This window comes from Condylura cristata, unplaced genomic scaffold (assembly GCF_000260355.1).
Source record: "Condylura cristata isolate star-nosed mole 26May11 unplaced genomic scaffold, ConCri1.0 scaffold00008, whole genome shotgun sequence".
Classification (NCBI taxonomy): domain Eukaryota; kingdom Metazoa; phylum Chordata; class Mammalia; order Eulipotyphla; family Talpidae; genus Condylura; species Condylura cristata.
The window spans coordinates 7259595-7276150 of NW_004567109.1; the positions used below are offsets into that span (position 1 = coordinate 7259595).

General features: G+C 58.8%; 1 protein-coding gene across 1 annotated transcript in view; it reads left to right on the forward strand.

The window, feature by feature from the left end:
- IGSF21 (immunoglobin superfamily, member 21) overlaps positions 1-1550 on the forward strand; it is a 267753-nt gene extending 266203 nt beyond the window's left edge. Inside the window, exons 10-12 of the mRNA XM_004678549.2 lie at positions 150-342; positions 655-693; positions 1319-1550. Of these exons, the coding sequence (XP_004678606.2) occupies positions 150-342; positions 655-693; positions 1319-1392 (306 nt within the window). The 3' untranslated portion in view covers positions 1393-1550. The remainder of the gene's footprint in view (positions 1-149; positions 343-654; positions 694-1318) is intronic.
- The last annotated feature ends 15006 nt before the right edge of the window (positions 1551-16556 follow it).

The window sequence follows — 16556 nt, forward strand, 5'->3', positions numbered from 1 at the left end:
ACAGCGCATGTGGGGTCCCACTGGTCTGGGGCGCGGGGCCTGGCTGGGGAGTCTCTCTCTTCCTGGGGTTCCCAGCACCACTCCCAACCATCCGGGGACTGCGTTGCCCGCCCACGCGGCCCCTGACCCCTTCCTACCCTGGCCGACAGAACGAAGTCTTCCCGGAGCCCGTGTTCACCTGGACGCGGGTCGGGAGCCGCCTCCTGGACGGCAGCGCGGAGTTCGGCGGGAAAGAGCTGGTGCTGGAGCGGGTGCCGGCCGAGCTCAACGGCTCCCTGTACCGGTGCACCGCCCAGAACCCGCTGGGCTCCACCGACACCCACACGCGGCTCATCGTGTTCGGTACGCAGCCCGTGGGGGGGGGGCTGCCGGGGGGGGCAGCAGGGACGCAGGCCCCCCAGATGGCGTCTGAAAGGGAGCCCCACTGGAGCGGTCACAGCTCTTACAAGGTCAGATCTGCCGCTTGGCAGCCGGGCCCTCGGGCAGACAGCTCGACGGCCCTCGGTTTCTCCCCCAGAGAAAGGGGCTGGTGGCGCCCAGATCACCAGGGCGCAGGGCCGCCCTGACACAGGCCTTGGGTTGCACCCGTGGGGCCGGAGAAGGGGAGCATCTCTGCCAGCTGCCATCTCTGGTTCTTTCTGTTCTTTCCAACAGAAAACCCAAATATCCCAAGAGGAACAGAGGACTCCAATGGTGAGTCTGCAGGAAGCGCCCGGCGCCATGGCACGCCCTCCCGCCCTCCCCTCATAGGACAGAGCATGGGCCGGAGTGGTCAGGAGGGGCACTGGGGCGACGGAGGGGGCTCAGCATCCCAAAGCAGCTGGGGGGTTCCAGAGCCAAGTGTGCGCTCCCCACCTACCACAGCAACCCTGCCCCCCGAGCAGGCCCCCCCAGCCCTGGCTTGGACCACTCCTTAGGGGGCCTAGTACAGACAGCTCCCCTGGAGGCCTCTGTGCCGCCCCCCACCCCCACCCCAGGCTGCCTCTGACCTGCCCGCCTCGTCACCAGACCCAGACACTGCACCCCGACCCGCCGGTACCCCCTCCCCACACTGAGCCAAATCCCACAGTCTCCAGGAAGGCCTCCACTCCCGGCCCCTGCTGGGGGGTCCCGCTTGGAGGGGGTACCCTGAGAGTCAGGTCCCATGGGGGAGCCTCAGCTCAGCCAAGGAGTCTGGACCAGAAAGAGGTCGTGCGCAGCTGGGATTTGAGCCCAGGCACCCCATGCCGGTGTCCACACTCTGGGCTCAGGAGCTCCGCCTCGCCCCACGTGCGGCTGACAGCCGGGCTCTGACACCGCTCCCCATCCCCCCCACCAGGTTCCGCTTCTGGCCCTGCTGGCGTCCGGCTCACCTTGGTGCTCACCCTGACAGTGGTCCTGGAGCTGACGTGAAGGCCAGGCCCCACCCACCACCCCATCGGCACTGACATCTCCACGATCGGTTTTCATTTCTTTTCTAAACTATTTCCAGTCTTGTTCTTAGTCTCCTTCCGTCTGTGTCTTGGCTTCTTCAGTCAGTTTAATTAAAACAAACAGAACAATTTTCCCCACCTCGGTCTGTGACTCTCTATTCTTAGTTCAGCAGCCACAGGGGGCCCTTGACAGCCAGCTGGGCAGACCCAGGGGGTGAAGGAGATGGAAGACACCCCTCCTTCCAGGGTGAGGATGGAGGCGCAGCTCGTGACTCCCCATATCCCAACAGTCAAGTGTGGTCAGTCTCCAGAAAGCCAGCATTTTCTGGGGGGCTACAAAACAATGCGTAACAAGCCAAGCTCTCGTGGCACGCACAGCTTCACAATTACATTCCACTCGGGGTGCAGTGGCACAGCCGAGCTCCATCACCCCCACCACCCTGCCCCTCTGTGGGAGCTGTGGGGTGGTCAGGGGACAGCACAGCTGGCCTTTGGGGCCTGGGGTCATTCAGGAATGGGTGCTGGTTCCCCGGGTCACTTCCACGGCCTGGAGGGCCACGGGGCTTCAGCGAGGTGGTATCTGCTGCCTGGGGGGGAGGAGAAGCCTCGGGCTGCTGCTGCCTGAGCTGCAGCAGGGGGCGATGGGCCTCCCGGCCCTCTTTCCTCAGGCCCCTCCAGCCTGAGCAGCTACAGGGAAATGAATCACTGCCTGCACCTGTTCTCTGAGGCCGGCCTCGTGCCTGGCTGCCATTGCAGCCTCTTGCCTCTGACTAGTCAGCACCTGGAAGACCAGTTAATTCCACGCTAACTCCCAATGCCTGGCTCCCTAACTTCCCCCTGAATTCCAGACTCCGAAGTCCACGTTCCTCGTGCCTCCCGCCCTCCCCACCCGCTACCTGATCTCCATCTCCAATTCCATATGGCCGAAACCCAACTTGTGATTTGCCTTTCAAAACTCGCTGCTCCCCGTTCTCCACCATCAGCCAGGTGGAGGGGGTCATTGCTCAGCTGGTACCACTCCTTCAGCTCCTTCCTGCCCCCTTCCCATCCAGCCCCACAGCTTGTTGACTTGGCTCTCATAGCTCAGGCTGACTTTGCTCTCCGCTCTTCTCTGCTGGCATCAGTACAAGCTGCTCTGGAAATCGAGTGTGGTCTCCTAACTGGTCTCCAGACTCTCCCTTTGTCCCCTCACGACGGTTTGGTGTCCCCACAGAAGCCAAGGGGATCCTTCTAAATAAGCAGAAAGCATTCCGCAAGGCCCTTCTGCCAGAGTGTCTGCTTGCCCCATCACACTGAAAATAAACCAAACCTTTTACGAAAACATCCATACCCACGCAGAACACAACCCACCTGCCCTGGACCTCCGCAGTCTCCCCACTTCATCCGCACTGTCTCCCCCTTTTTGCCATTCACACATCAAGTGCATTCCTGCCTCTGGGCCTTTGCATCACCCAGTCCTGGATTTCTTCCCCCTGACTTTTGCTGTGCTGACTCCGCTGCCATTCAGATGGTGATTTAACACCTTAACAACTGCCTCTCTGCAAAGTATCTATCTCTCCGATGTTTTCCCTACTCACTGGTTTCTTCATGGACAGCCTTCCCCTACCTACAGCCAAGCCATCAGCCCCACCAGTGCAGAGACTGTGTCACTCTCTGCAGTGCCCACCATGCTTTGACAGAGCCTGGTCTCCAGGGAGCGAGCTCAAAAGCTTCAGGCATGTATGAATGAATGAGGGGCCCCCCGAGGACCTCACCTAGTACAGGTTGAGCCCCTGTACTAGGGGCCCAGCCTGTTGAGATGAAAAGACCCGCTGTCCACCTTAAATGGGATCACAGTCCAGCAAGGGGAAAGCACTTATCCACTCACCACTGCGACTCGCACAGCAATGAGCATCCAGCACGTAACCTCGCTGGCACTCTGGGGCATTGGGGAGGGAGAGATCTGTCCTGCGGGAGTGTGAGGAGGGTCAGAGAAGACCAACCACAACAGATGGCATATGAGCAGCACTTTGCAGGAAAAACAGAGGTTGACCAGGCAGAGAATGGAGAAGAATATTCTAAATCAAGAAAACAGTCTGAGCAAAGGCTTAGAGATAGGACAATTTTGTGCGTATCTGGAAAAACACAAGGGGTTATATCATTTATTCACTCAACAAACATTTGGTAGCCACTCATCATGGGTCAAGCAGTGCCAGGGATGCTGAGATTAAATAGGAGCACGGCTGCCGCTCTTGTTTCAACAATGCTGTGTGCAAAGGGTGTCCCCAAAGAGAGTGGCTGCGAATGACTGTCATGCGGTGTTTCACATTAGGCTGGGATCAGCCGCTGACCTGGGGCAGGTTTGCCTCAACCCTCCCTCTGCATCTGCATTCAGGAAACTGTCAGCTGGGGGCCGGCTAGGCAGGTGGGGGTGGCATCCGCTGGGATGGCTCACCGGCCCCGGGAACCCCGGGGTGGCATCCGCTGGGATGGCTCGCCCGCCCCGGGAGCCCCGGGGTGGCGTCCGCTGGGATGGCTCGCCCGCCCCTGGAACCCCGGGGTGGCATCTGCTGGGATGGCTCGCCCGCCCCGGGAGCCCCTATCCTCCACAAGCCAGGCAGGTGAAGGCACCGGGGCCAGAGCCGCCAAAGCTCAGGTGGCCTTCTGCCACTTCTGGGGAACGTGCCCTCTGCCACTTCCGCTCTGTTCTGTTGGCCAGGGCAAGTCACAGGCCAATCCATGTTCAAGGGTGGTGGAAGCTCACAGTCAGAATGTGCAGAATGTGTCTCCAGGGAAGGAGATGGCTTTCGGGCCATGTTTGCAATTTGCAGCGCAGCCTCACATCCTAAACTTGACGTTGCTCTAACAAATACAACTTGGTGTTGCATACCACAGACGAATGTTCCCTTCATTCAGTAAGCGTCTGCATGCCCCCGTTCTGGCTTGTAGCCTCGTGGCAGCAGATGGTGTTCACGGAGCGAACGAAGGCTCTGCCATTCACCGCTGTGAGCACCCGGGCCGGCTCGGCAGGCAGAAGCCACACAGCACCAACCGCCTCTGTGGCCTGCCTCCTCCTTCCTCAAAGCCCTGCTTTGTCTTACATGAGCGTGGGCCCCTCCGCTGCCCGCCAGCTCCCCCACCTAGCCACCTAGGCTCTGGCGCACAAGGCCTTTCTTTGCCTGTTTTCTGAGAGGAATAAAAAAAGATTCATTCCTTCCCTTCGCCCTAAAAGAGGGAAGCCGATGTGGTCATGAAATTGGAATTGCACCGCCCTATTAACGGCGTGGTGGTTGGGTTTGCTGACCCTAAAGCGCGCCGGTATCTCAGCAGTATGGGATGAGCCGCACTCAGGGGCAGCAGGCACACTGGAGACAGCCTGCCCGGGGGTTGCGTGGCCTGGGAGGGCAGGAGGTGGCCCGGAGAAGGCGGGGAGGGAGGCTGAGGGACAGGCAGCATGGAGGATTCAGTGCGGGTGGGGAGCAAGGAAGGGGGGAGCAGTGTTAGGCTGAGGCACTGCGGAGTCAGGCTCCCCCTGAGGATACAGCAGGGTGTGGGTTAGAGGGTGGGACTCAGCAAAGGGGCCACTGGGGAGGGTTCCAGAAGAAGACTGTCCAGTGGGGGGGGGGTCCCTCAAAATAGAAGGAGACCAAGATCAGGACTAAATGAGCAGAAAAGTTGAAGAAATGGCAGTGAGTCGTAGAATGAGGATAGATAGAGACACAAGCCCCGAGGGACCCCGAGACAGACAGTGGAGCTAGAGAGATGGGGAGAGAGAAACAGAGACAGTGTGGGGGACAGGGACGGGGCAGAGAAACAGCCAGTGGGAAAGGAGATGGGTAACAGGAACAGCGGGGAAGAGCTGAGAGCGAACGTGAAAGAGACAGAGAGATGAGAGAGAAGCCGTCTGGACACCAGGCGGTGGGGGAAGACAGACTAACAGGAGACAGAGAGGCTGGGCTGGCAGGCGGGAGCCGGGCCGTGGGGCTGGCCAGGGAGGTGGGCAGACCGAGCCGGGCGGGAAGTTTTCCAGAAGGCGCTTTGGCTGCTGTCAGTGATTATGCTGCTGGCCACCTCTGGGGAGCAACGGCCTGAGGGTGGGTCGGGGGCAGGTGCACAGAGCGCCCCAGGACGGCTCCAAACAGGCCCTGCGGGCAGCAACAGGCCTACCTGTCCAGCCTCCCTGCAGCTGGCCCTGCCTTCCTCTCCTGGCCCCCAACTTGGACCCAGGCAGCTGCAGCCCACCCCGGCCACCCCGGCCTCCCCGGCCTCTCTGCAGCCTCTATGTCTTGCTTCTGCAATTCCCAGAATCTTATAGGAAAAAACACTTCAGAGGAGATGTGTCCTATCCGGAGCCCTCGCCCACCTCCCCAAACTCCACCTTTCTGGAGACTTCCTCCTCTGGCCACAGGGGAAGTTCCTCCTTGAGCCCCTGAGACCCCCGGCTGAAGGGGTCTCCAGAGCAGCCAGACACAGCCCCGCCGGGTCTGAAGTCCGGTGAATGTCCCTGCTATCTCTGTGACTCCGGTCCCCTTCTGTAGGCTGGCTTGTCTGGAGGAACTGGATGAATGGGCTGGGGAGCGCTTGGAACAGGCCTGGGAGAGGAGGCACTCAGCCAGCTTGCACTCCCCAGCACCTACTGGGGGAAGCACCAGAACCACGCAGGGTCCCTAGAGCCTCACTTCTCCACGGCCCCTGGGCAGCAGCCCCTGGAGCCTGGTAGACACGCGCCCCTCAGCCCAGCCCAGATGGCGGAGCCGGCATCTGCAGCCCGACAAGGTCTGGCGGGGCCTGGTCAAGGCCGTGCAGCCCGCCTGGGCCTGGGAGGCTGATTACAAGATTCCTGAGACAGTTATGTTGAGAGATCCAGTGCAGGTCAAGGCGTAGGCTGGAGAGGAGGGGCCCTCCTGGCTGTTTACACCCATGTGCTGGACACATTAGCCCTGAAACAACCCTGCTCCCTGCTGTCCAAACCAGGAGAAGCCCCGCAGGGCCACTGACTTCTGGGGCAAACACGCTGTGGGCAGAGGTACCAGGTGGGCGAGGTGTGGGTCACAGAACTCGGGGGGCAGGTGGGGTGGTGCCTGGAGGATGCAGGGTCAGAGGCATACCCCCAGCCTGGGCAGCTATGGCGGTGTGCCAGAGGGTCGGGAGGCCTGAGCAGTCAGAGACACAAATGCAGGCGGAGAAATGAGGGCGCAGCGGCCAGCGGCCAGCCAAGCTCAGGAAAGGATGGAGCAGCCCCATCAGCGGGTCTGGGGCTCCACAGGGACTCCGATGTGAGAACAGCCAGTGTTCCCTGAGTGCCAACTGTTTGCCAGGCACACCACAGCGGCTCGGAGAGGCTGTTACTGGCTGAAGATCACACAGCTCCCAGCGCTGAGATCTGGGTCTGCAGCTGCCTGGATAAAGAGCGCACACTCTTTCCACTGCACCAAACCATGGAGAATCCAATGCTTAAAGTGGCTGAGGGTCTCAGCTTGAGTCTCCCCCAAAGCAGACCCTGACATAGGGGTTGGGTTCAAGCGGTCTATTTGGGAAGAGGCCAGGAAGCACAGTGAGAGCCAGGCACACAGGGAGCGAGGGAGGAAAGTTTCCCAGGTGACTGATGAGTACGTCGCCAGCCTCGTAACTGGGGTTTTCTTCCAAAGAGAGAGTTGTCCGCTGAATACCCGGGCATCGGCGCCGAGCACTCAGATGAGTGATGGATAGACAGGTGCTGAGCCAGGAAGCTGTGCGTGCGAACTGTGGGGGCCTCAGGTGGGCTTGGGGACAGGAGTGGAACAAGGTCAGCATCACCTAGATAAGCCCTGTGTCTTCCTACAGTCTCCGTGACCACGGAGGTCCTGCAGGAAGGGGCTACTGTTAACCAAAGAAGCAGGTGCAGGCAGAGAGGTGAGAGGGAGAACATCCAGTGAGCCCCCCACGTCCTGACTCTGGAGGTGAGCTGAGCCCAGCCCTGGGGCAGCCGTGGGCGGCACCTGCTTCCAGCTCAGGCCAGATAGCCTTCTCGCTGACCCAGTAGGGCCATGCCAATGCCATCGGGGATGACAGGCGGGTGGCAGGAGCAGGCTGGAGCCAGGCGGAAGTGACGTCGCACACAGTAGAGGACACAGCTCCCACACTCACCCCGTCACAGGGCAAGCGAGGACTTGAAAGGGCTTGGGGTGGCTGAGCCACACCCCCACTGTGGGGCCCCGGGCAAGCGGCTCGCCTCTCTGGCCTCAGCTTTTCCAGTTCTAATGTGGTGACAGTGACATGACTTATGGGGCTGTGTGAAAATAGCAGCATTTCAATAGACAGGCACTGATCCGGAAATGACCGTGGGCCCACTACTGTCCATGTGCCAGGGCTGTGCCCATCTCCCTTGACCCTCACTACAGGCACTCAGTGCGGGAAGCATGATCTCCACTTTACAGGTCAGAAAGCAGGCTCAGAGAGGCTATGCCACTTGCTCAAGGCCACACAGCACAAAGTCCTGGAACTGAGATCTGCACTTGGGTGACTTTACCCACACAGGTGAAGAAACCCAGTACGGAGTCAGGCACAAAGCAGAAACCTGGGCAGCTCGCTTTCCTCCCTTCTCCCGGGAAGCCCCACCAAGCAGGTGACGCTCCTGAGACCTCAAGCTGGTCAGTTCAATAAGCAGCGCTGTGCGGTAGTGAGGACGTAAGTTCTAGAGCCAGACTCCTACAGGCTCACATGCCGGCGTGGCTGTTGACCAGTCGTGTGGGCTCAAGCCACTGGCAACCTCTCTGCTCCACTAACCAATGTGTCTCCAGGAGTCTAGGAGCCTCTTAGAGCTGAATGAGACAGTGTGTGTAAAATGCTTGGGGAAATGCCTGGCATATAGTATGTGCTCAATAAATATTACCTGTCATTATTGCTCACTTGGCACCAGATGCTGGCATTAATCTCCATCCTTTAGTAGCAATAAAAGTGATCACATCACGTAGGGCTGCTTCCCCTTCCCCCAAGGTCATTCTACGCCTACAAATCATCCCAGCCTAAGGGGAGAGGAGGGAAAGAATGACGGGAGGGAAACTTTCATTCAGTAACTCAGGCTCTTCGCAGTCGGCCTCCATCAGTCCACGAGATAGGTGCTATTGTGCTCTGGTGCTCCCTTGACGAACAAACCAGAAGCAAGACTGGGGGGAAGTGAGGACTGGCCCAGGACCAGTGGAATCCCACTCTTCACACACGGCTCCCCGCCTGCTGTCCACTCGGGGACGACACGGCCACCCGCCACTCACCCTCTAGCAAGAGCTGCATGTCCCGCAGCCAGCGGCAGCCTCAGAGGAAGGGTGCCACCCAGCAGGAAGAGGGGCCCCTTCTCTGTGGATACCGGGCAGATGCCACCACTCCCGGCCTACAGTCCTCCCACCCCAACCAGAGGAACAGCCTCCCCCTTCCAAGAATGTACACATTAGTGTCAACCCCTGTGACAGCTGGAGACGGCCAGGGCAGCAAGGTGACGAGAAGCCGGAAGACAGAACCTCGGGCAGTGGGGCCCCTTTTGGGATCTTGGAATCTGTGCCAGGGAAGGATTCCTCCTAACTGGCAGGGAGGGCCCGGGACCTCTGTGGCCAGGGCAGGCCTTGCCCAGGGCCCGTGCCTGCAGTTGGGCAGAGACAGGCTCGGGGCCCTTCCGGCTGCACCTTCTGCCCAGGGGAGCCACCTGCCAGGGGCGATGCCCTTGACGCTGACACACCCCGGCTTCCCTGGTCCACACTCTGTCCCGGGTTCAGCCAACCCCAAGGAGCTGTCCGGAGCTAGCTGAAGCGCAGCAGGAGTCAGGCTTTAAATAACTCTGCCTGCCTGGATCTGCCTCCACCCCGCTCTTTTTTCTCAGTGTGCCCTGAAATCTGTATGGGCACGAGTGTGCGCGCGTGTGTGTCTGTGCTCACACGCACACGTGCTGAGGTTGTTCCTGGGGGACTATTAACTAAGAATAATTTATCCAAGAAATTTGTTATGTTAGAATTACCAATTAGATATGATTATAACTTACCATGGTTAACGCTGCACTACTGTTGGAAATCTGAATCCCATTAAAATCTAATTAGCATATATTAAGTCAAAGGCGGTTTTACTGCAGTGCGCCAGCAGGTTTGAGCCGCCCCGGGCCGGGCACATGGATTTGCTGCCCACTTTGCCATGCTGGCCACGTTGTCATGGCACCCAGGTGCATGCCAGGAGGCCTCTGGCCAGCCTTCCCCCTAAGCTGGGGCCAGATGGTCCGTGCCTGCACAGGGCCAATTCCGAAGCGGACATGACATTGGAGGTCCGTCCCTGGGGTGAGCAGCCTGAATCCGTGGCAAGGCACATTTGACTGTGGCTAGCACCCCCAGGGTGCTCTGGGGAGAGGGCGGGAGGTGGGAAGGGCAGCCCTTGAGAGTAAGCGGGCATGGTGACTGGGTGCCGGGATCCAGAATGCATCCTCCCTGTCCTGATGGGAAGGACAAGCACAGAGCTCTACTTGTTCTCATTTAATCCTCCCAAAACTACTAATAATATGCCCATTTACCCTCAGAGAAACTGAGACTTAAAGAGGCTGATGAGATAGCACAACACGGCGAGGCTACTAAGTGGCAGAATCAGCATCTGAGTCGGCGGTAACCTTTTAAAGTTCTCTCCAGACAATTTGTTGGGAGAAACAGTGGGGTCCCTGTCCAAGCCCCAGTGCGGTGCTTTCCTCTGCCACCAGGGGGAGACAGTGAGTAGAAGGGCTGCCCCGCCGCAACGCCGGCTGTGTGCACTGACTTCAGACAGGCCACTAGGGGACAGGTAGGTGCAGACTAAGCCCCGAGATGAAGAGTCAGAGGCTTCCTAAATGCACTCACCCAACCAGTGACTTAACCTTTTGGAGGGGAAAAAATCCTTGTGCACAACTTACTGAAAATAATATTGTGCAGCAAATATTCTGCCCCGCCCCCAGCACTTCCAAGGTGATGTGTACTGTCCCTTGCAGGCCCTGCTGTCGAGGGACTCGGGGACGTGGGGCTTGTGTGGGTAAGCGGGAGGGCTGTGAGCCCACCACCAGTAGGGGCTTCGAAGTATTGCCCCTGAGGCTCCCTCGCTGCACCTGCTCAGAACAGCCGTGGGTAGCCAAGGACAAGTGAGCAGAGATGCACGCAGAAATGCCCCCGCCGCCCTCGGCTTGAAGGCAAGGCCATTCAAGGCCAGCCTCACGTCCTGCGCCCCCCACGCTGGCCCCTCCCGTCTCCCAGGCGAACACATCTTCACCCAAAGCTGCAGCCCCACATTCCACGGCCGTCCTGAGACCGCATTTGAACTTGAGTGCTTCTTTAAAGACTCAGAGGTCACGAGGCCACGTCCTCTGGCGGCTCTGGAGCAGAAGCCCCTGGGGACGGGGGCAGGGCTCTGTCCCGAACACACAGGTTTGTGCCCACAGAGGTGGGGGAGAGCCGCACCCCAGGGTAGACGGAGCCCTCGATGGGAGGGAGAAGGAAGACCTGGACACAGCGGCGCCAGGGCCAGCGATTCCACACCGCAAAGTTCAAAAAGAGAGCACAGCCAGCCCGCGCTGGTGGCCTGCGGGAGGCGCCCGCCCCAGGTCCCTGGGAGGGAGGGGACGCTGGGGGCTGCCACACGTCCTTGCTCGTAATCTGATGCTGCCCCAGGGCTGCTGTCTGCCGTAGAAATGCACTGAGCTATACAGTGAGGCGTAGGCACTTCTCGCTCAGTGAGTAATGCTGTCCCCGTGTCACCTCCCTGGGCTTGACATGTTCTGTGGTTACATAAGCTGTGACTGGGGAAAGGGTAAGTGGGAAGGCTACTATGTTTGCAACTTCTTGGGAGTCTTAAATTATTTCAAAACAGTTTAATGCTATTTAGAAAAAAAAAACAAAAGCAAGACATCTGAGGTTTCTTTTAAGGTTTTGTAGCATTCCCAGCCCCTGACAAGCTGAAATAAATTTTATATTAAAAAAGATGTATGTGTTTTCCTAGGTATGTTATACTTCCATTAAACGTTAAAAAAAAAAAAGGAAAGTCCTCTCCCGGTCTCTGAGCTTATCCAAAGGGGAGAAGCAGCAGCATCTAGGATAAGCAAGATATTTCTAGGCACTTAACCGGGGTTATCCCATTTATTGGGGGAGGGGGGTAGTGGGAGCTGGGGGTGAGGAGGGGGTAGGGGGTGAGGAGGGGAGCTGAAAGAGGAGCTATTGTCTCCTTTTGCCAATGAGAAACTGAGGCTCAGAGAGGCAAGGGACCTCCTCGGAGACATGCAGCTCTTTCAGAGCTTAAGCAAAGCTAAAGCCAGTGCTCAAAAGCCCTCCTGAGGCTGGGGTCACTTGGAAGGACAGCTCTCCCTGCCTCCAAAGCCCATATCAGCAAAGCTGCTGATATGGGGTTTCCAGGGGATGTCACCCCACCTATCAAGCTGCACACTGGAGTTGACCCCAGACCATTAATGCCATTCATTGCAGTGCTGGGTACGCAGTTCTCTTCCTGGGGTCCCCGAAGACCCCAGGGCATATTCCACACTGTGTCTGCCAGCCCACACACACACACATACACACACACGCACACACACACAACATATATGTATACCCTCAGTACTACAGTCCCCAGGACACTTGGGGCTTGTATAAAATTAACTCATTTATCCAACCAGCCCCCCAGGGAGGCTCCCACTCATTGCCACGGCCCCAAAATTAACCTGGTTTATCATGTCCTCAGAGTTTCGGCTCAAGCAGCATTTTCAGGGACTTTCAGGCATCTGGGAACAGAGGAGCCAGAGCTGATGTCTGACTGCAGCCTCCTGAGTTAGACAGGGTGGGCAGGAGGTGCCCTGGTCACAGGGGAATCGGGGGATCGAGGTGCCCTGGTCACAAGGGAGTTAGGGGATCGGGGCTGGGGGTCAGAGCTGAGTCCCCCAGGCTGATGATGACCTGGCCAGGCGCCACAGACTGTTCCTCAGGACACTCTCAGGTGTCCTGCTCAAGGAGGCCCAGGAGCTTATAAGGTCGAGAAAACATTCTCCACACTGGGCCCTTCCTCTCTGGCAGTGTCGAGTCCCCACCAAGGGCCACCAGAAGTTCCCCCTGCCTCTGGGATCCCCCTTGGAACAACACTGGGCCGATGCCCTCAGCATGCTGTGTGTCAGCTGGGAAGGAAACCCCTGTGGTGGTGAAAACAGCAGGAAACCCCTGTGGTGGTGAAAACAGCAGGAAACCCCTGTGGTGGTGAAAACATGCTGCAGATGGGAACCCCGAGACCCGGGGTCGGGGTCGGGCGGCAGGCAACCTAGTGACAGCCCAGCCCTGAATCTCAGCAGCGCTTTTCCAATGTGCAGCAGAGGAAAGACTTCTTCCTTCTGCCCAGGGCAGAGGGCAGCTGGGTAGAAATCTGCTTATGGAAGATTCCAAGGGGTTCCATGGTAGCGAAGACACAGCCTATGCTGTCTGCCAGGCCTGGGGGGACGGGGGCGGCAGAAATACAGAACGTACAGCTCACTGTAACATTCACAAAGCTCTTTCACAACTCCTCATTATCTTTAAAAGAATGATGTCATTATTCTTCTTAATCTGTACCTTCCCCCTGTGAATCTTAAACGTGGCCGCTGGGAGGAGGAGATGGGGTCTGCCCAAGGCCTTGGTCCCGTCCTCAGCAGGACACGCACGCCCCTGGGCGTGAGGCCTGGCCCCTGGCCAGCCTTCCAGCCAGGGCAGGACCTGGCCTTGGTCAGCTCAGTCCCCACCACCCCACCGAGTGCCCAAGCTGTGCGGACGGGAGCCTGGGCCCTCAGGCAGGGCCCCAGCGAGGGCACCACGAGGCGACTTGGACTGAAGCTCCTCAAGCATCTGAGGCCCCGACCCACCGCTCCTCTGCCCTCTGGCATCACACTCGGGCCAAACCCTGCAAGCTCTGCCAGGCGAGGCCACTAAGAGAGGAGTCTCCCTTCCATTTGGCTCAGGAGACGACCCACGACTTGGAGTCAAGCTCCCGGGAAGAAGTGTCCCCTCCGTCACAGACTGCACAGTCGGGTCCAGAGCGATGGAGTCATCGCTGTTTCCCTAGTGAGCGAGCTTCACCCAGCAGACCAGCGTGTCGCGCACTCTGCGCTGCCTCAGAGTCCCCAGGCGGAAGGGGGTGGGTTAGGGGCCTTCCCGGGGCAGGCTGAGGCCCCCGTCCTTTGAAACACCGGCGTGGAGGCTGGCGCTCAGCTGGCATCTGGAGACTCCGTCAGGGACGCCCACCACCCGGTGGGTAAGAGCAACTCCCTTCATGCAACAAGGCTGCTCTCCTGCTGCAGTCTGGAATTGGGGTGTGCCCAGCCAGTGTGCCTGAGGAATCAGCCCCCTGGGGGGAACTTAGGGCACCGAGTCCTGAGTCCCGATGGGCTTCTGTAGAGGATCTCGCTGTGTTCTCACAACGTGTTCCCGGGGCGTGTACTGTGCCCATGTGACTCCAGAGGGAGCAGGTTTTTCTGGACGCCCTCCCACCCACCTCTGCCACCCCCTTCACCTTTTCCCAAGGCTGGCTGCTTCTTCCACGGCTGTAAATACAGCTGAGCGTAACTAGGCGCGGAGCCTTGGGTCCTCCCACTGATCCCGCACCTCGAGGTGGTCTCGCCCCTCTCCACACCCGGACAGAGGGAGGGATGACAATCCAGGTTCCAGTCACCCACCCCTGGAATTCTGATCCAAAGAGACCTGGGAGTCTGCCTACTTGCACACACTCTGGGTGGTTCCGAGGCCAGGGTCTGCGGACCTCACCTTGAGAAACACCACTACCTTGTTCTCCAGCAGATGTTTCAATGAAGAAAGGGTTGCTCAGGGTGTTTCTTTCTCTGGAAACTTCTCTGCAGCCATCTACAGAAGGCCACAGGGTGGGGGGAAACTTTGGAGGTGTCTCCGAGAAACTGTGTCACCAATTTCCACTCTGCTCCTTTTCAAAACAGGAGCCCAGAGCCCGGGCCTGAAGTAACGTCAGTGCAACAGCTCCTGCGTCCAGGGCCCACTTGTGCCCAGCTGGCAGAAGGACAGCCTTCCCCAATCACCCGGGAAGCTGTCCATGAAGAGGCTCAGAGCAGTGCGGGGGTGGGGGAAGGGGGTGTAACTGGCTGCCAAGGAAACGGACTGATGAGAGGGAAATCGGGGTCGAGACGGTGCCGATCTTTAGCGCCCCAGACACAGCAGGCTGGGCGAGGTCCCCATGCCCCTGCCGTGTCCTCCTTCATGGGGCTGGAGACCAGGAGCCATCTGGAGACAGCCAAGGCTTATTTGCAGCCCGTGAGCCCCTCTGAACCCCCAGATTCTCCCTAAGCCTCTGACTTAATGAGTCCAAACCAATGAGTCTTAGTCTACTGGACACCAGCACCGGCACCTCTTTGCAGGGCCACTTTGGTTCACAGACAAATTCCAGTGACCACCCGCTGAGCTCCCAGTACAGCCCAACACCCCACAGGCATGATGATGGACGCTGGGATGCAGCAGCCAGTGAGCAAGACAGACAGAAATCTCCACCCTGAGCCGCTGACCTTCTGGCTTGGAGGCAGGCAATAACAAAGGGTCTGAAGACGCACAGAAAGTGTGTCCTGTGGAGGAAGACCAAGCGGAGAAGGAGCGGATGGGGCTTGGGGGGGGGGTGGTGGCCGTTGTAAGGGGGTGATGGGTGAGGCCTCCCTCGCTTCTGATCACGAGAGGGAGAATCCAGCATTCCACGTCTCTGACTTGGTCGGAGAATGCAGCCAGGCAAGACAGAGATCAGCAGCCTGGCCATCAGGGGAAGCCGAGAAGGCAGAGGGGAGAGAGCCATAATGCCCAGAGGTAAACTGAGTCAATGACCGCCAAGAAGCTTAGCAGACAGAGGGGACCAAGCCAGCACACCGTGTCAGCCCCTCCATGCCCTTTGCAAAGGAAGCCCAGAGGCTGCTGACATAATAAGGTGGATGATGGCTGGAGTGACCCCCATCTTTCAAAGGCTCTTTTTGCTGATACCTTGGAGCAATCATGCCCTTGGGGCAGAACTGCCATGAGCCCCGTAAATGGGCCGGGGTGATAATGGAGCAGTGCTGCTGGCTTGGTACTTGTGGGGTTGTGAATGTGGTGCCCCCCACACTGAGCAAGCTGGACCAGGGGGAGGATCACCCCAACCCAGCAGAGAAACAATGGCTGCAGACCTCCCCCCCTTCCACAAGGGGTCCTGGGGAGGGTGGATGTCACCGCAGCACTTTGCAAGATCAACATGACAAATTAATCATCACTTTCTTTATCACAGATTTGGGAACCCAGACAGGGCATGGGAAGGGGCTGTTCAAGCCCCTCGCAGCTTCAGGACAGGGCCAGTGCCGGATGCTTACTTGGCAGCCTCATCTCCGACCTCCCCTGCCCCCCTCCAAAAAAAAAAAACAGAAGTGATACGATAGAGAAGAGAACCAGGTCTTTGATTTATCAGCCCCAGATGAGACCCGGCCAGTGAGCCACTTTCGTCACCTGGTTCACAGGTGGGGAAGCAAATTCCCACTCACGGGATCGGAATGATCGGAATGAGGATTAATGAAGTCTCAGATAAAATGCTGGTGGCAAAAACAGGAAGGGGCAGGGCCACAGTCAGAGTATTTGCTATGAGGATGCTCAGACGCCAGGCCTCTCAGGGGCTCCTCAAACCCTCCCTGACTCCATGATGACCGAAATCAGCGGGTGCACCTGTCTAGCCCCCCAACATGGGGACAATAATTGGGAGCTGCAAAAAAAGTACAATTCTCCCAGCTCGCCTCAAGGACGCGCCGTCTGGCACCAGCCACAGTCAGGGAGCAGACCCATCCAAGCTGGGGACCCTCCTCCCCAGGACCCCAGAGAGGGCAGGGAGGGGCAGGCCGCAGGGCCGCAGAGGGCGGCCAGGCCTGGGTTTCTGCACTGGAGGGGTCAGGTTCACCTGGGGCACCTAGACTTCACTGCAGGCGACTGGCCTCCACCTGGACTACACGGAGGCCCAGGAAGTCGCCTTTAACTAGCTGCCCAGGTGATGGCCACCAGTGGTGGCTCTTTCCATCCCTGTCTCCACCCCAACCCCAGCTCCCAGGCCTGGAGCACTGGATCGCACCCCTTCGGGCCCCCCCACCTCAGGCCCCACCCAGGGGGAGCCACGCACACCTGCCACCACTCCTGGGACACCTGTACCACATTTGTCACGGGAATG